This window comes from Pleurodeles waltl, chromosome 11 (assembly GCF_031143425.1).
Source record: "Pleurodeles waltl isolate 20211129_DDA chromosome 11, aPleWal1.hap1.20221129, whole genome shotgun sequence".
In the NCBI taxonomy this organism is placed as follows: Eukaryota; Metazoa; Chordata; class Amphibia; order Caudata; family Salamandridae; genus Pleurodeles; species Pleurodeles waltl.
In genome coordinates, this window is record NC_090450.1 from 223,406,764 (window position 1) to 223,426,523 (window position 19,760).

General features: G+C 41.3%; 1 protein-coding gene across 1 annotated transcript in view; it reads left to right on the forward strand.

Annotated features, from left to right (window-relative positions):
- Window positions 1–19,760, forward strand: part of GOT1L1 (glutamic-oxaloacetic transaminase 1 like 1) — a 368,573-nt gene that overhangs the window by 235,551 nt on the left and 113,262 nt on the right. The window contains exons 5-6 of the mRNA XM_069213449.1: window positions 18,115–18,219; window positions 18,513–18,663. Of these exons, the coding sequence (XP_069069550.1) occupies window positions 18,115–18,219; window positions 18,513–18,663 (256 nt within the window). The remainder of the gene's footprint in view (window positions 1–18,114; window positions 18,220–18,512; window positions 18,664–19,760) is intronic.

Consider the following 19,760-nt stretch of genomic DNA (forward strand, 5'->3'; position numbering starts at 1 on the left):
GGACCCACGTCTGGGCATATCCTTCCCACTTGGGGCAACAAATGCAAAAACAACAGGTGATGAACGGAATGAAGAGCAAATCAAACATTCACCCCAGTCGCAGATCTGGGTTTAATCCATCAATTATTTTGCTTACCATGCCACCCCTGTTTGGACCCAGCCATATGCAAATCAGTCTTGACCCTGTTCCCCATGGGAACAGTCCAGCCCGAACTGCCAGGCCTGGTCCCCACTGGCATCCTGGGATCAGTTTCAGGGTATCAACCTTCATCAGCCAGGGTAGGTTGAATACAGTGGCACAGTGAGCCCGGGACCCAGGTCTGGTCCTACCCGGCGCACTTAGGGTAACATAAGCAAACAAACATAAATTATGGATGGAATGCGGAACCAATCAAACATTCACCCCCAGTCACAGATCTGGGTTTGATCCATCCATTATTTTGCTCACCAAACCACTCCTGGTTGGGCCCAGCCAGATGCAAATCAGTCTTCACCATGTTCCCCATGGGAACAGTCCAACCCTAACTGCCAGACCAAGTCCTCCCTGGATCGGAAGCAAGCATCCTGGGACCGGTTTCAGGGTATCACTCTGTATCAACCAGGCTAACTTGAATGCAGTGGCATAGTGAGCCCTGGATCCACATCTGGGCATACCCGGCACACTTAGGGCAACAAAAGCAAACAAACACAAATGATGGATGGAATTCAGAACTAATCAAACATTCACACCAGACACTACTACCTCTATGCAGACGACATTAAATTTATACATTAAAATCTCTTCACCCAAAGACATTCAACACCTAAACAACACTCTTTGTGACAGTACAATGCTGGCTCACCAACAACCACCTAAAGCTCAACCCCAACAATTCTGAACTTCTCCTCATACAACCAAGAGGAAAGTCCGATCGTATACACAACTGGCTTAACAACTTGACTTCACAAACCTGCAAACTAATTTTCTCCAACTCTGTCAAATCACTAAGGATTAAACTTGATAAAAACCTGAACATGATAGACCACATTAATGCCTCAGCAAACTGTGCCTTCTACATGCTGAAACAACTTGTAAAAACAATTAAACCATTCATCCCCCTTGAAGACCTAAAGACTGTAGTCCAATCCTTAGTCCTGTCTAAAATGGACTATGGTAATGCAACAATCATTGGGATCCCAAAAAGACATCTTCACTGAACACACTCACTCAACGCAGCAGCCAGACTTCTCTCTGGAGAAAGCTGCTATGATCACATCACTTCCACACTAAAGAAACTGAACTGACTACCATTTGAATCGAAGAGTGTTTTGAAAACAGCCTTCATAACCCACAAAGTTCTTTACTCTGAAAAACCATCCTACCTCTTGAGCAAACTATCAAAACCTGGACTAAAGTTTCCTCTGTGAAGCTGAAACACTCTATTCCTGATTCCACCCAAATTTAAAAAAGAAAAATCTCTCACCCGTTCCATCTGTGGGAACACGCATAGAAATTGAATGCCCTGCCACAGGATCTACGTAACAGTCAATCATTTCTACACTTCAAAAAAACTCAAATTGCTACTTTTCTCTAAATACCTTATCCCAACTTCCTAAAACAACCGAGTTCCCTGACAATCCTCCTCCTCCTACCAGCATTGAACCTGAACAACTCTGAATTTTTCTGTGCACTCCTTGAACATTTGAAATAACCTACCTTCGGTACCTCAGAACTTTATATTGCATTACCCCACCATCGGTCATATTTTATCATCATGTATGCCCATTAATTTTATTATTTTCCTTGCATATTGTCTGTAAATGTTGTGGCTAACCCTTCTGCTCCTCCATGATTTACATACTATTTCCATCCATGTTATGCCTATTGTTGTTATTATTTTCCATGTATATTGACTGTAAATATTGCTGTGCGTATTCTGTAAATGCTCTGATACCCTCGGGTCAAGTTTGCGCTATAACAAACTCAAAATGGGGCTTGGGACCACACATAGGCAAAGGTAGTTTATGTGCAGCAAGTCTAGATGCACTGCCTCACAATCACCCATCCCGGTCTGCCCCATTCCAACACACACTTGTTCTACCACCCCACAAATCCTTGTTCTCTTTGACACATACCACGCCTTCTATCTTGCCCTTAGTCACTGTATGTGATGCAGACTATGGGTTCTGACTCTTGTGAGTTTAGGCTGGAAGCCAGTGTAGCTGTGGACCTTAGTAGTTTACTATGATTGTGAGTAATCAGGGGTGGCTCTCACCACAGTATAGGTTGCATAGCTCTGGCCAAGTTGATGGTGTAGGCCTGATTAGGGAACATGAGGAGCTAGCAAGTATTAATGGTGCTCTTGAGATCACTACTAATCAATATTACCAAGCCACCTGTAATATATTGTTTGAAAAAAATCTAGTTACTGTTTGGTGAATATATGTGCGAGTATCCAAAATGTAATGTCACATCAGACCTGCTAAACAGAAACACTCAAATGTATTTTCTTGTTCTTCCGTCATCCGTGATCACATCACTTCCACACTAAAGAAACTGAACTGACTACCATTTGAATCGAGGAGTGTTTTGAAAACAGCCTGCATAACCCACAAAGTTCTTTATTCCGAAAAACCAACCTACCTCTTGAGCAAACTATCAAAAGAGATAAACTCCCATCAGAAGTGGGAGATTTGGAAGGCCATCGCAAAGAAGGTGTGGACCCTGGGGGTCCAAATGGGGTGCAGCCTGCACTGAAGAAAGAGGCGAGAGGACCTGCATCGTGTGACACGGAAGTCTGCTGAGAGCGAAGTCGGGCAGTCCTCCCAGCGATCCAGGTGAGTGTGCTGCACCCTGACCCACCTAATGGCCCACATCCTTACAGTAGCTTACACAGAGTTTTAAGGGCATTTGAGGGCCCAACAATAGCAACAAGGGACTAAATAATTTTCTGTAGATATTGTGTTTTGATCTCTATACTTTCCAGCTATGTTGTATGCCATCACCATTGAGGCTGACACACATTCAAAGCCCTTGAGCTGGAGATGTAAGTTGATCAGTTAGTGTGTGGTGTATTGCTTTGTGCTGAAGGATGCCACTACAGTCCTCCTCATAAGGCAATTACTGTTGTGGACAGACACATGGCTGCATGCAAACAAAGAGATTTCCAGCATTTTCACAATAGCATGAGGGACAGTTTCCCAACACATGCCCCATGTCATGATTGGGTCAGGTGGGGTGGTACGTTACAAATGATTGTAGTGAATGTAGACAACCCTACTGGTAACTGTGGCAAAATACACAATTATAATGCAGCTGATATAACAGAGTTGACTTTGGTAAGTTGGTGCTATGACAATATGAGAATATAAGTTGGTGCTATGACAATATGAGAATGTGCATCTGCACCAAAAGTATTGGAATTCTGTGTACGGTGGCTTCATTCCTTATCTAACACATGTTTTAAATCAGTTTGTCCAGCAAACTTCTAGTTAGCTAATGTGAACAGTAGCAGGTAGACCTGAGTCCTTAGTCCTTCACAAATGTGCATGTAAACCAGTCTGTGATTACCAATCTGAATTTGTGTGGCAAACTGTATCGACTGCAATAGACAAGAATGTGTTCACATTAGCGAGAGAGTTGTATGTTCCAGAGACAACATTTTTGTGTCCTAAGTTCTGCCCAGAAGAGAAATTGATGTTGGTGAGCAATGTAATACTGAAAGGAATATTTACATATGTAAGGTTACATCACATAGATGTTGTGGTGTCTTATCTTGAGCAGTAAATTTCCAACCGTATACCTTGCCCTTTGGTTTAAGTGAATCAATTTTGGCTTTGTACTGCAATGGCTCAGAGGTGTATCCATGCCTATGTGTTTACTCATGCTGTTGGAACCCGTTGTCATGAAGTGAACTACAAGTGTTTAAGTGACAAAGACATACATGATATGGGAGCTGGAATGGAAGATTGAGCTTAGTGCAAATGTTGTGTGATGTACATTGTGGTCCAGTTGTATTCTCACCTCTACCCTAGAACTGTTGTATCTGTGTTTTCAGCATCAACTGGGCTAGGCAAAGGTGACAGCAGCCACATCGGTGATGAGGAAGCGGACCACTGGGGATTGGATGTGGATACCACTGACACCGAGGGACGTGTGGCACGGTGGATGCGGAGACTGGCCAGGAGTCCATGAGTGATTTAAAATCTTCCTCGGAGGCCTCCAATGAAGACCAGTCCCTAGTGGGGGTGAACCCTGGAGAGACTGTGACAGCTGTCTCTTTGCCCTCCCCCATTCCAATCTCCTGCCGCCCTCTTGCTCCCGTCCCCCCTTCAGTTGGCCCTTAAAAGGGGTGGCATCACCTTTGCTGCAGGCACCTCTGCCCCTGCCCCGGTGTCCCAGCCTGCGCTCTGTCAGGAGGCTGTAGACCTTTTATGGAAAATTGATATGGGCCAGACCGCACTTCTGAATTCCACCCAGGGGCTGGCAGGCCAGAACACCCAGATGCTGACTTACCTGGATGGCATTCACATTGTCCTCTCTGGCCTACAGCAGTCATTCCAGGGTATGGCCTCCTCAATGGCTGCAGCCTCCCACCCACCCCAACTCCGTGCCCACTCTCCCCCCCTTCCCCAACCCAAATCCCTCAACCCAGCCCTATCCATAGCACATGCAAACATATGCATGCACCCACAACAACCACCACAGGCACCACATCCCAATACCGACACAGCAAACAAAAACTGCCACACACATGCCAATACACACCACCACCACAAGCATACCCACAGGCATCATACCCACCACGACACAAACACCCAACCACACCACCAGTACAGACACCACACCCACCCCTACACCAACAGCCACACACCACAAGTACACCCCAGTCAGTACACCCACCACAACACAAACACACTCCGCACCACCAGCAAATGCACAAAAACAACACCCACCAGTACACCAAAACCCACATACACCACAAGCACACCCCCAGTCAGCGCAATCACCACCACACACTCATGCACCAGCACACCCACAGACACAACATCCACCCACACATTCACACACACATACTGGTCATAGAGTGGTGTACAATGGAGTGGCGCGTCATACAGTATCTTGCTGTAGAGTGGAGTAGTGGGTCGTAGAGTGTCTTAGAGAGGAGGGGCATCGAGTGGAGTGGCGTATCATAAAGTGGAATGGCATGTGGTAGAGTGGAGTCTTGTAGAGTGGAGTGTCATAGAGTGGAGGTTCATAGAGTTGTGTGGCGTGTAGTAGAGTGGCATAGTGTAGTAGCGTGGCCCGTAGTACAGTAGAGTAGAGTGACATCTAATCGAGTAGAATGTCGTATAGTGTCTTAGTATGGAGGAAGCGGCTGGTATGGGGAATCTTCTAGGTTGCAGAGCGAGATGCCGCTTATGGAGTAAGTGTGACTACTTTCACCAAAGGGCCTTCCTCAGTTATCTCGAACAGGTAGGCCCAGTGTGCATTTCAATGCATGTGCTCACTTTTTAGCTGAGCCAGCCACCCCCATATAACGGAGGGATCCTACGCCCTCACGGATGCCCCAAACCTGTTTGGCTATAGGAGAGGGCAGCAACATATTGCCCATATAATTTTGGATGGCACCTTGAACCATTATGTTCAACATTGTCTCAAATTGTTTTTAATCTTACCCTCAAACACCGTTATTAAAGGATTAAATTATACAGGTGATTTGTGAGGTACTTTTTGTATTTATTCCCCTTCAACTGGATCCCTGCTTTATCCAGAAAGATAACATTTCAGCATTCCCTCAGAGTTCTTTTAACAACGAGGCTGAGTCCCAGGTGGTATCATCTTACCTGGGTGGGGATAGGTGGTCAAAGGATGAAGCATGACACGATAATGTGTGTGAGACCACCTAGTCCAAAAGGGGAACTCCCCCACCCTTCTCTGAACACTCGGCCGTCACTACCTCATTCCATGCCAACAATTAGATCACCAAGCCGGTGACCTACTTACCTGTTAAACAGTCCAGAGTAGCCCGTTTTTAGCATTCCCCATAGACATTGTAGTTTTGTTTTGTGTACAAGGGAGATTGTATGGGGTTGATACACTCCCAGAACTCTCTTTGTGTGTAATAGTATGTAAGGGCCTAGAGTGGAATGGAGTGGCATGTCGTAGAGTGGCGTGTTGTAGAGAGGCATGTTGTATAGTGGAGTGGCATGTCGTGGAGTGCAGTCTCATAGAGTGAATTGGCATGTAGAAGAGTAGAGTGGTGGAGTGGCATCTTGTAGGATGGAGTGGAGTGTCAGAGCAGAGGGCGTAGAATGGAATGGCATGTTGAAGAGTGGAGTGGCGTAGACTGTAGTACAGAGGAATAAAGTGTCATAGAGTAGAATGGCTTGTCATACAGTGAAGTGGCATGTGTAAAGCTGGAAGTGATGAGGTATAATAACCTATGTGTGAGACTTGTTATATTGAGTGAAAATGCATTAAAAACGTACTGAGAAAACATGCAAGGAGTAAGTTTTATTTTAGTAGTGCAAAGATAGTAGCATTTAAGTATTTCCAAGATCTTTAGAGGTTTAAAACGTTAGTGACTAAGAATTTTAAGACAAACGTGTTTGAAATGTTTGTATAAATGTACAGTTTTTTATGAAGTTGAAATAAAATAAAAGTAATAATGTAAAAAACATTTGCAATTCATACTTTGGTTGTTTTACAGGGCCATGAGCTTTATAAATTAAAAGAGAACTTTGTAAAAATGTTGACACTTTGGCAATCAGTTATAATTCTATAGCCTAGCCTGTTGTGAGTAAGGAAATTAGACATTTAGGCCTAGAATTATACTTTTTGCTGCAAAACTGCACAAATGCAGTTTTGCTGCAAAAAGTGTAGCGCTGGCTTGTGCCATTCCACAGCACCAGCCTGGTGCCATAATAAAGGAATGGTGCAAGCCGGCGCTAAACTTAGACTAGCGTCTTAAAAAAAGATGTTAGCTAGGTGGGGATGGCGTTCGGAAAGGAGGGTTTGTGCGTCAAAAAATTATGCTAGCCTAGTTAGAGGCAAAAGAAATGCCTCTAACCAGACTAGTGCCATTTCCTGGCGCACAAACACCAAAAACATGACTCCTGTCTTAGGAAAGACAGGAGTCATGCCCACCACCCCAATGGCCAGCACAGGAGACACGTGTCCCCTGGTCATGGCCATTGTACCCTGTGCATTGCAGGGGGCCCCAAGCTGGGGCCCCAAGTTAGGGCCCCCGATGGCAAAAAAATAAAAAAATAAAATACTTACCCAGACTTACCTGGGATGGGAGTCCCCATCCTCCACTGTCCCTCTGGTGGGGGTGGTGGTTTTCCTGGGGCTCGGGGAGGGCACCTGTGGACCCATTCCATGGGTGCTTAACCATGGAAATGTGTCCAAAGATCCACTTATGCCTGGTCTAACCCAGGCATTAAATAATGGTGCACCATTATTTGGCCCTTCCTCCCACCCGTGCATCATTTTGGCATAGAGGATAAATATGGTGCTATGGGGATAGCACCATTTTTTAGATGGGAACGACTACCTTGCATCTCATTGATGCAAGGTAGGTGCACGCATCCAAAAATGGTGCAAACCTATATTTTGACGTTAGACGTTGGCGTTAGTGTAAATAAATGTGAAGAGGATTTAGAAGTGAAGGCGGCATTCTCATATACTGTAGGGGAAAAATCATTGATTTACATGTTATTGAAATATTTGAATATTGAGAGCTTCTTTGGTTATAAAAGAATGACCCCGTGCCAATAATGTCTGGTGCAGATGCTCTGCTCCAACAGTCTGTTTGCTTTTCTGTTTCTCCCTGTTTATTTATAACATTCTATCCTCAGTGGTGAAAATCACTGTTTCTTGCTGCCTCGAGCTATGTCATTTAGTTAAGGCCCTGTCCCTTGCTATCAACACTCAACTGTGATTCGGGCCTATAGCTCAACAGAGGGGCCCTCAACAGCAGGCCATGATAGTACAATAGAGAAAAGGACTGATGGGAGATTCATTGAAGAACAAGGAGGGACAAACATAAAGCATTTACTAATGCTAACAAACAATTTTTGAAAGACAAGCCCATGTATGAGTGATAGTGATGGGCCTGCGATGGGGATGGTTAGAAGCCCAGGTAGATTACAACACGTCCGAGCGCTTGCACGCCAATCTAAAAAGCACAGGGTGAATACTGGCCGTCATAACGGATGTAGTAATGTTTGGTTAAGGGTTTGCTGGAGGCTACATTTGCTTGTCTTTGATGTGCCCCTGTTTAAGATACAGGATTATAATGTCAGTGAGTGCAGTGTGCTATTGTTGTAACAGCTGATCCGCCTCAGTTCATATCTGCTAGTAGACTTGTTCTCCCGTGTTATTGTACCTTACTTGTGGCTAAGGTGTATACCATGGGAGAGAACCTTCATTATTAGCATAAGACTTGGCAATAGGCGAAAACGATATAACGTTAGAATGTTGAGAGTGCTATTGAAGACAGTGACGTAGTTCAAGGCCATTAATGCCTGATTTAAACTTTCTGCTTCAGTATTCCAATATTTATCTTTCTGTTTCTCCCTTTTAATTAGGAGCATATTACAGCCAGTGGGTGGAAGTTTGTAGGGGCGCTGTAGCCCGTTAGACTGCTTTTAATCACCTGACTACCTCATTATAGGCTCTTTCCTGCAACATGGGCCTAAAAGTTGGGTTCAAGCACTCCAAAAGGTGATATAGCCTACAACAACAGGCTGCAATTATATTTTAGAAACATTGGATGTCTGAAATCTCCATGGATGATAATTAAATGGCTTGCATTTAAAAATGAGTGACATAGAACTTCTATAATAATCAGATTTTTTTCATTATGTTACTTGAGAACATTTTTACCGGAATGATGATAATGCGGAATTCTAACCCTCAGAATGTAGAATTTGCTATGACTATTATAGACTTTATGTGTAATGGCACACAACCTATTAAAGTGATTCTCCTTTGTTGTATGACGTCAGTTGTGGTCAGGTCTGTACAACTAAAGAGGAGGCCTGTGAAATTCAGTACTGTTTTTGGCAGCGGGATATCACATTAGTTTTATGATTTGTAAAATTACACGTTTATAGTGAAAGGAGAGATGTGTTGAAGACATATGAATTTAATATTGTATATATGGCAACTCACTGGATAAACTAGATATAACTTGAGACGATACTAGACAGAAATATAAGCCACAAAAGGAATTTTAGAAGTTGCATTTAGGGTATACTTGGATCTGGTTGAAATAGAAAAAGAAAACAATTGCAGGTAGGAGATTCAGAGACGGTATGCATAATGTATAGAATATGACAGTTGATAAGAGACCTGACAATACCAAGAAGTGACATGTTACAGGCGGAAAAAAAGAAAGAACAAAAAATACAAGAAAAGTTAACTAGTAATGAGATCACAACTAGGCAGTGTGGTAAATCTCCAAAAAGATAGGAGTAAAACAAACAGAATAATATTGACTTAATTTTTAAGTAAATGGGATTTAGAAGCAGGTATCGTAATATATGTAATTAAACATCATTGGACATTAAAAAATAAGAAAAACATCCCTGAAATCCAAAAAGACAAAAGCGTCAAAACATTTATTCAACAGTGTGGAATAGCTGATCGAAAGAAAACTGCAACAAAAACAACAGCATTTCGAAGAAATGATTACTCCAACAGAGTAACTAAAAACACAGTCTCATGATGAACGGTCTGGGGTTGCCTGTGTTCCCATCTGGGGGGGTGGAGGGGGGCCTGGCCTGTCAGTTGACGTTAGACTGTTCCTATTGGAGCAGGGCCAAGATTGATTTGCATAAGGCAGGTCTCTGTCTAGAATGACACAGTGGGCAGAAAAAGGATGGTCTGGAATGTGGCCCTGAGTAATCATCGGTGGCTGAAATTAAGTCAAGCATTCCTTTCATCCCCTTTTAGTTTTTTCAGTAGATGCCTTAAGTTGGATGGCCATGAACAGAAATGGACCCTGTGCTCATTTGTAATCTGAATCAAGCTATACCTCACTGATGAGACCTCAGTAATCAGAACTGGTCTGTGGTTGCTTTGGTTCCCATCGGGAGAGACCTGACCTGGAAGTTTGCGCTGGACTGTTTTTATTGGAGCGTAACCAAGACTGATTTGCTGATGAAGATTTCTGTCTAAAATGGTACAGTCTGCAAAAAATGAAGGTTTGAAATGTGGCCCACAGTGATCTCCAGTGGCTGAGGTTAAATCTAGCATTCCTCACTTCACCTTGTTGTTTCTTTGTACTTATTTTTCAGAAAAAGAAGCTTACTTTGCGAGTAGTAGATCTTTTTTTGTACAAAAGGATTAGGCTAAGGGTGCATCACATTCTTACTGTAGATAAAATGGGTGTCTACAGTTGGGGAAGACAGTGATGAAGCTGTATGGAGTTCATTGAGGTGCATGTGATTTGTGTAATCCAAAGTTTGCGAGCAAAGGACTGCAAGAAAACGTGCTGAGGCTCCAAACGTGCAACTGTGCAAAGTACTGCTACTGATGACTAATACTTGAAGAAGAAGCATCCAAATTCATAAATGACTTCCAACCCAGTCTTCCTGACCATGTGGAATGCCAACATAGATGTGAAGCTTGTGGGAGACAGCTCCACTGCAGAAGCTAGACAGAACTGAAGGCTCTCTGGTATGACATTTCATCTGAAAAGACTCTGAATTAGGAGCTGGATTGGTATGGCATACCATGCTTTCACATTGAGAATATGTAGCATGTGATCACATTGGTGGCTCCTAACTTTATAGGACACTACAAAGTATAGTTTGTCAATGCCTTTTGGTGTGATAGAAGCTAAAGCTGTCTTGGAAACTCACAACATAGGCAATGTGAAGACGAGTATGCTAGATACATACTAGCCAAAAAGTAGTCTTGCATTAAAAATGTCTAGCAAGGGTTTAAAAAAAATACAACTTTGGCACTCTAGGAGGCTATCAAAGGTCCAACCAGGAAATGGGAAGTCGACTTCAAGACCCACTCATTCAAAACAACATATAGGTAGAAATGAATGCGGTTGAAGCGGCCAAGACAAAAGCAACAAACTTGGATGACATGCTGTTGAAATTGTACAAAGAACAAAATAATGTTTATGTGAATGCAGTTAATGCATTGAATAGTGGTATTTTGCATAAGAGTTCAAAATGGAATTGCATAGAATTTCCCCCATTGCTTCAGCATGTCGAGGGCAAGTTGGGAAGAAACAGCTTATACTCCACCTAAAAGCAAGCTCAAAACTGTCATGCATGGGAACAGTTCCTATAGCACTGGCTTCCTTCATCATTAAAGGTGCAACAACTCCTTGTTACTTGATGTTACCTGTTGAACCTCACAGCAAGCTCCACTTCACCTGAAGTCTTGCATGGACTGAATTGTGTCTTGCAGACAATGAAGGTGTTTATCATTGTTTAGTACGATGCTGGCCCTCCTACAGCTTGTGTAGGGAGTTTTGACAAAACTATGATGAGTTGTTTGATAATAAACATGCAGTTCTTTAGGAAACCAACTACAACATACACTTGTCAAAGGACAGCCAGAGTTTAAAACGTTAACTCGTGATGAGATTTGAAATACTTTAGGCATTATTGGGAGCTGGAATATTTTGTTGTATTTTAAGTATGAACAGTTATAGCAAAACATTCACCAGCCTGCAGACCTGGAATGTGGAGAAATGCTGAATCAGATTTGAATCTGCATTATTTGTGAAGGAGCAAAATAACTCTGTGCACCAAATTTGTAGAAAACCTGTGTGCAGAAGAGTTGACAGGGCTGAACCTAATGCAGACACTCTTGCCACAAGAGGAAAAGCAGGGAGTAGAATGCCTAATCTACATAAATGTGCAAAGTTCAGATCTGCTTTGCTAGAGCCCTAAAATCAAACAATTCTCTAACTAAAATTTGTTGATCAGCTGTAATATCAAGGCATGAACTTTGCTGTGGGTGCAAGGCTTGGTCATAAAATTGTAAAGAGAAGAGTTGACCTGGAAGAAAGTGTCTAAAAAATAGCAGGACAAGGGAAATAGTATTCAAGCTCTGTATTAATTGCTGTTTCATTTTACTCAGGAAATTGAACATAGAGTCACGTTGAATGTAAAGACAGATTTTGTAAATAAAGAACGTTTTCATGAAAGGGGTCGTATGTATGGCAACATAAGGAGAAACAGTGCTCTCAGGATTGTACCTGTGAGAATTTGATGCTTCCAAAGCGTCTTAAGATTCCAGCCGCCTGAGGCAGTTCAGTAGACTACAATCTATATGTTTCTTATGTAGAACAGCTTGAGACTGTGGTCAAAGTTACACAGGTAATAGATGAGATTCTCCAAGAGTAAGAACATTTACAAAAATTAAGGAAAAGATTTCTGTGCCAGGAGGTAAAAAGTAAGAAAACACTTGAAAAGAATGTGGGGTTTTGATTTTCAAACAAAAGTGCGGTCAACTCCTTCTTTGTGACCCAGAACCACTCTGTGAATGTCTTGAAGAAGTGGGACAAGAACCTCTTTAAGGAGACCTAAAAGGTTAAGAGAACAGGTAGAGGAGAGAAGAGCAGTGTACAATGAAACATGCATTTGACAAGCAATGTCTGCAGTGTTCCTGAAGCAAGAACACAAAAATGCTGGAGCAACATGTTCAAATTTTCATGATAGATATTTTCAATAAGCTGGAGGGAAAATCAGTGAACTTTGAATTATTTCTTTAGTTGATCTATGATTGGGAACACACAAGTACAGATTGTGCACACACTGAATGGGAACACACAAGTACAGATTGTACACACACTGAAGAAACAGATGTAGGACAATAAAAGATTGTCTACCTAGATGTCTGAAAGGAATGCAAACTACAGTTTGAATGTCACACACAAGATGCAAATCACAACATTGTGTGTGATGTGTGCACATGAATTGCACGGACTAACCTGAGGATAAAGCAAATTTAAAAGAATCTCATACTAATGTTTCTGTAATGTAATACGACTGGTGCAAAAATGGCGCAAAGACCTACAATTTCAAGTTCCGCCAAATATCTTTACATGACAGAACATAAACTTTACCATCCTTTTCCAAAAAGGGATCACTGATGATTTAGGATGCTTGAAGTCTTCTTGAAGAATATTGCGGGATAAACAAAGGGCAATGATAAAATCGTACCATTGAGAGCATTTTTCTACAAATGTTGGATTAAGAATTTCCAATTTAAGAGTAGTCAGGTTCGAAAATAGAAAATCTTTAAAACACCAAATTGAATTAACAATGTTGCTATATGACTGCATAGGAATGGAAACAAAAAACCTAAATAACTAAAAAAGAAAAGTTAAGAAGGAACAAGATAATGAAAGATTAAAAATGCCTTTATCAAAGAAGAGGGAGTGTTAATTAAAAGAAAGAATAATAGGGTTTGGGAAAAGTTGTGACATATGTCCGTATTATTAGTGTGTGGTTTGAAAATGGCGTATTAAATTCTGGCATGTTAACAAAAGTTTAAAGTGCCATATGTTAAGGAGGGATTTTATCAATTTTAAAGGTTTATTTTCTCTCTTTCAAACTGGGGACTAAAATGAAGAGAACAACTAGATTTAACAACTTTATGATGTCAAACATCTGTTTAAGTGAACAGTTAAATCTAAGAATCCCCAACTAAATAAATATTTTTCCCTGAAAAAAAACAAAGGTTCCAGGGATGTTATAGTTAGGATCTGAATTTACTCGTACAAAACTGTAGAAATTCAGTAGATATCGTTAGAGTTATTTCAAGTAAATATAACTCGTATCCTAAGGTAACAATGACTCGTGATCTCGCATTCACATTTTTTACTTCAATAGTTTGAGTGGAAATATTTCATTTATATTTTAATGCTGTTATAGAAGTTGTTATGAGTGTTCTAATATGTGGAGTAATTAGTAGTGCATGGTAAATAATTGTTAAAATGCCCCGAGGAGGGGGTGGTCCATGGGGCTGAGTGGGCCGCCCCTCCAGCATCATTTTACAAAGTGCCCTGCATATTACATGGTGGAGGTAGCTCCTTAAGGGGGGGCACGCAGCCCACCTCCACCATACATAGCTCCGGGAGGTGGTGGGTCCCAGGCTTCAGGGGTCTCTTCTGTTTTTTTTTTCTATCTGCCCTGGGGAGGTGGTGGTCCCTTGGGGGCGGGATGGTGGGAGGGACCCTCACATAATTGTTAAAGTGCCATGGGGTGGTGGTGGTTGCCGGGGCTGGGGGGAGTTTTGTGGTCCCACGTACATCTTTTCATATTTTCTTAAATGCCCTGGGGAGGCGGTGGTCCCCGGGCTGCGGGGGTGGGCGGCATGGCACCCCTGTCACTGGCCCAGGGAGGGGGCTGTCCGTGGGGCTAAAGGAAGCCCTAGGAAGGGGGCCCTGTGTGCCCCCTCCTTATTAAAGGCCCAATGTCCCCAGGACCTGGCCCACCCAGAGGCTAATGAAAAGAAAAGGGCGGGGACTACTCTTTTTCTAAAATTAAATATTGGAAAAAATCTGCAGATCTTGATCAGCTGATTTTTCCAGTATTTTGTTTTTAAAAAAATGCTTTTACGTCCTGGTGGGGTCCCAGAGATAAGGGGTGAAGATGACTCTACTCTGGCCCTTTTTTTTTTTTTTCTATTTTTTCTGGGATTCAGCTGAAGCAGAGTCCCAAGATGGTTGCCACCACTTCTTTGTAGAAGTGTTGGCTGCCAGTCTTATATCAGCACAGGGACAGTTGGATCTGCGTCCCTATATATATATATATATATATATATATATATATATATATATATTTTTTTTTTTAAATTTGTTTTTTTTGGGGGGGGCTTAAATTTCTCCAAAGCCACTGAAATGATTTCCACCAAAACACAACAAGCATGATCTGTGCAACAGGATCTAACTTCCTGCCCAATCTGATGCAATTCCATTCAGTGGTTTTGGCTGTAGGCATGTTTAAAGGTCCTATGGAAAAATGATTGGGGAAAATGTGTTTTGAGACCCCCTTGCTTAACAGATCACCCCAAAACTTTCAATACAGCAGCTGCACTGACCCAAGTATACGCTCTGAAAAGTTTGTGAAGATTCATCAAGCGGCATCAAACTTATAGGCAAAACATAAAACACTCCGACTATGGAAACTTGGTCCTAACTAGAACTACCTAGTGGCGACTGCCACTAGGTAATATATATATTTAAAAAAAATATATATATATATATATTTATATATATATATCCTTGTCTTTTTTCACAGGTATCTTTCATTTTGAGAAAATGCAGAAAAGGAGCAAATAGACGTTTTAACAGAGGAAAAGCAAATGTTAAGACTCAAAGAAAGACTTAAGGGGCAAAAAGAATAGAATGAGGGTGGGCAACAAGCAAGCCATTCATTCTGACACTGCAAAAAGGTGAGAAGCGTGGTAATTTGTAAAATTACAACAATAATAGATGGACTAATTAAACTTACCAAATAAATGTAATATTAAAAAGTGTTAAAAAAAAATGATTCAATGAAAAGGCGTTGTTCACGAAGGTAAGGTTGCATGTGTAGATTGCCTCACATGTAGATCACAGTTATACCATGGTGTGAATCTCCTCATGGATGGAGCCCACCATTGCCATGATTGGATTTACACTTAAATGTAAAATTATAAGTATCCATACCTTAAAAGAGAGATGGTGATCCCTATAAACTTCTGTAAACTTCGATCTTGTATAGCACACTACTCACCCGTTAGGGTCTGAAGGCGCTGTACGCATACCACTGTGGAACCCCTCCTGGCTTTTCCCTGTGAGGTGCCCACTCCTGGGCAACCTCCAAGGTGAAGCCAGGCATCCCAGCGCTGTTGGGGCCGTTGTGGAGATTAAGCAAGCTATTGCCCAGAGTTACAGAGTGGGACCCATGAATTAGATTAGGCACCGATGCGAGAATTATCAGGTCCGAGGAAACTGAGCCCAAGTTCCGCCGAGGCAGGAATTGAACCCTGGTCCCGGGTCAGATTTCTGCATCAGGGTATGCCGCTCTAACCATTGAGCCACACTAAAATGTATGACTGAAAGTTACAATTAGTAGGTTTTGGCCTGTTTTTTTAAGATGTCTGCCTTCAGGTCAGCGATCTCCCAATATAAAGCAATAGGGAGTTTAAGAAAATTATTTTTAATCAAAATATGAAGATTATTTATTTTATATTTAAAATATTAAAACATATTTTGATAATTCATATTCATCTAGTACTATTACAGTAACAAGGGACAACACAAGTGTACTAAATCTTAACATAAAATTACATTCTAAATTATTAATATTTAAGTACGTTTTTAAAGTAAATGACAATTTTTCCACCCTACTCCTTGTAGTATCATTTGTAAAGGATGCGTCTTAGTCTGGAAAGCAAGTTATTTAATATTTTATTTGTGATTTATTTCAAGCAAAATAAAGTATAATTTACAGTTAACATTTAACAGACTTAATAATACATTTAAAAATTATTACAAATGGAGTTTAAATAAAAATGTTATTTAACTTGATTGATTCTACATATTTATCTCAATGTTATTGTTATTACGTCTGTTGATTTCTGTGGGAATGTGGTGGCCAAGTGTGGTGCTTAACCTACTCCAGTGCTTAATCTACTCCAGTGCTTAACCTACTCCAGTGCTTATCTGGGGTACATGCGAGCCTGTTTTAACACTAGTAGTACTGTAGTAGATTTTAATTTGTATTTTCACAAATACAATTGTCTTGCACTTATCATGGTGCAAGTTCTGTATTAGTATATCAATCCCTAATCCCCTCCTTCAATTCCCCATACGCACACCAGTTTTGTAATAAGTTTCCCCATTTTTCAATGTTTCTCCCTTGTCCCTTTCACATTTGCTACTAATATACATGTATTTCTAGGTCTTCCCGCCTCCTGCGTGCTCCCCAGAATAGCTGCCTCATGGTCAAGTGTTATGGGCCTTCCCACCTCTCTTCCAAGTGCACTAGGTATAGGTGACCAGTATTCACTGCTAATTATGATGTTTCTGGGCTTTCTTAAAATAATTCCCTGCCTCTTTATAAGGAAATAGGCCATTAGTTGTGTGGCCTGCACAAAAAATGGGCCCACATTCGCCCTCCATTGGGGACCAAACACCCAATTTTAGAGCTTGTCTTTCTCAGGGTAGCAGAGCAGTCTAAGGCCTAATCAGGGGAGGCGGTATGGGTTAGTAATCACCATTCACTGGCATGCAATAATAATACTCAATAAATGATTGTCCAGTCTGAACTTTTTCTTTTGAAAAAGGCAAAGTACATTAATTACACGCACACTATTTAATACTCAGTAATAATGTACAAACAAGTATGAGACTCATGGGAATACCTTTTGATAACTTTGCGTAATCACCTCTGAACGCCTAAAGGGCCCCAGACCACCAAACCACTTGTCACAGTATCATCATCTTTGGAGAAAATGCAATAATCAATAATAATCAGGTGTGAATGCACTTATTAATGCTAATAGAGCATATACCTTTTGATTAGTAATCACTGTCAACATTATTCTTTCAACCAAACATTTAAAAATGATCATCTTGTGCTTTTGTGCTTTGTTTTTTTTATATACTTTCAACATTGAACACAATTATAAAAATAGCCCTTAGAGGGCTTTACATCTTGATCACAAACCACGTGTGATCATACACCTTGGCCCTAGAGAATGCTGTACAACGTACTCTTTTTAGACACCTTTAGGCTACAGTAATTGCAGCCATAGACGTTGCCTCTAGGGTGCTGCACTCGCAGCTGAAGGGCACATGCTCCAGCCTGGGGAGTGCTTGAATTTAATAGAAAAGCTTGAAGTGGTTATAGCTTTCTAGGTCCGTCAGGCTCAGGGTCAGTACTTATAAAAGCGCTTCACTGTTCTTGGGCTCTCTTTTGTGTTCCTTGGGGTGGCCCTGCCATCCAGGGGCCACCACCAGTGGAAAGATGTTGCTCAGTTACAGCCCTACAGGGCATTCATTATAGGGCTCATTTGATTATATTTTATGTTTGCAGCAGGAGCAGATAATAAATGGGTACATTGTGATTTAGTTGTGATCCGTTTTCATGTGATTTTTGCAGAATGCACCTGATTTCTCCATTGTTTTCTTGGATTGCTCAATTTACAACCCAACTGGGATAGGACTATCCTTCAACGAGTGGGACTGGATCGCAGAAATAGCCATGGTAAGGAGTTTTTTTTATGTAGAAACAATTTACTCATTTTTTCACCTACTCTGTTCATATTTTATCCTTAAGACCTACTCAAACCCAGATGACAACCGTGTGGTATTAACCCAAGTATGGCCTCACGTAAAGCATAATTCTGCCTTGAAGTTCTATAGTGTTTGTAATATCTAAACAGTCACCCTAGATACTAACTCAGGATGTATTTGCCTTTTGAAGTTGAAAAACAGTCACAGCAGTCCCATTGTATTTACTCCAGAGCATTCTAATCTATTTCTCTTTCTGTGTTTCAGCGGAAGAATTTGTTACCCTTTTTTTACTTTCCCGTTCAGGGACTAATTTCTGGGGACCCAGAGCTGGATTCCGGGCCAGTTCGGTTCTTTGCCGAGAAAGGGTTGGAGCTCTTTTGCGCCCAGTCGTTCTCCAGGAACTTTGGATTGTATGGTACTTCTTTTTTAGTAATGCATATAATGTTGACAGGGAGTTACTTAATGTTTTTTAAACTGTTCATTCTGTGTTCATTCCTATACAAAATAAGGCTCTGGGGGAATTTCTTTTATTTTTAAGCTTGAGTTTAATAGGAAATGAAACAGCACGTACATGATCATAAAACAAAAATGTGACATAGTAAACAATTTAAAAACATAACAATATGAAAATATAGTAAAATTAGAAACTGATTACTCGAAATTCGAATGATATTAAGAATAATATGTATTCTATGTATATATCCTTAATCTATATGAAAAGAATAGAGTGCAAAATAGCATCAAAAAGGTGCAATCAAGGGGTGGGGGGCAAGTCCATCAACATATTATGCAAACTTATACACAGAATATATAATAAACTGTAGCCATATTATGAAAATTAGGAAACAATACTTAATATAATAGTAGTCCAGAGAAGAGTAATTCAAAGTGGTTTTCATACCTCAGAAAGAGTTGGGATTTGCTTACTGGCAAGTAAACTTTGACTTTGTAAAAAAAAAAAATAGTAACTGGGATCAATCAATCAATGAGTATTTGTAAAAACCGGCTAATCACCTGACAGGGAATCCAGTCGCTTACAGGACTCAGAGAAATCAGTGAAAACAAGGGAAAAGCAAGGAGACAGCAATGAAAACAAGGGAAAAGCGAGAAGAAGGCACACAAAAAAACAGGGGAAAGGGCAAGGAGAAAGCAACGAGAATGAGAGAAAAGCAAGGACCAGGCACACAAAAAATGGGGGGGGGAGCAAGGAGAAAGCAATGAAATCGAGGGAAAAGCAAGGAGAAGGCACACTAAAAAAAAGGTGAATAAGCAAGGAAAAAGCCGTGAAAATTAAGGAAATGCAAGGAGAAGGCACCGCCGACCGCCAGCACGACTGGTCTCAGAATTCCCCCCAGTTTCGGGCGGAAGTCAGAGGTCAGTTGTATTAGGGTAGTCTTAAGACCGCTAGCACTGGCGGTAATTCTGCACCCACAGCTTCAGCACTCTTTGGAAAAGACCGCCAAAGTCATCATGCGGGCCTATATCTTAGATGTAGGTCTAATAGTTGAAGAG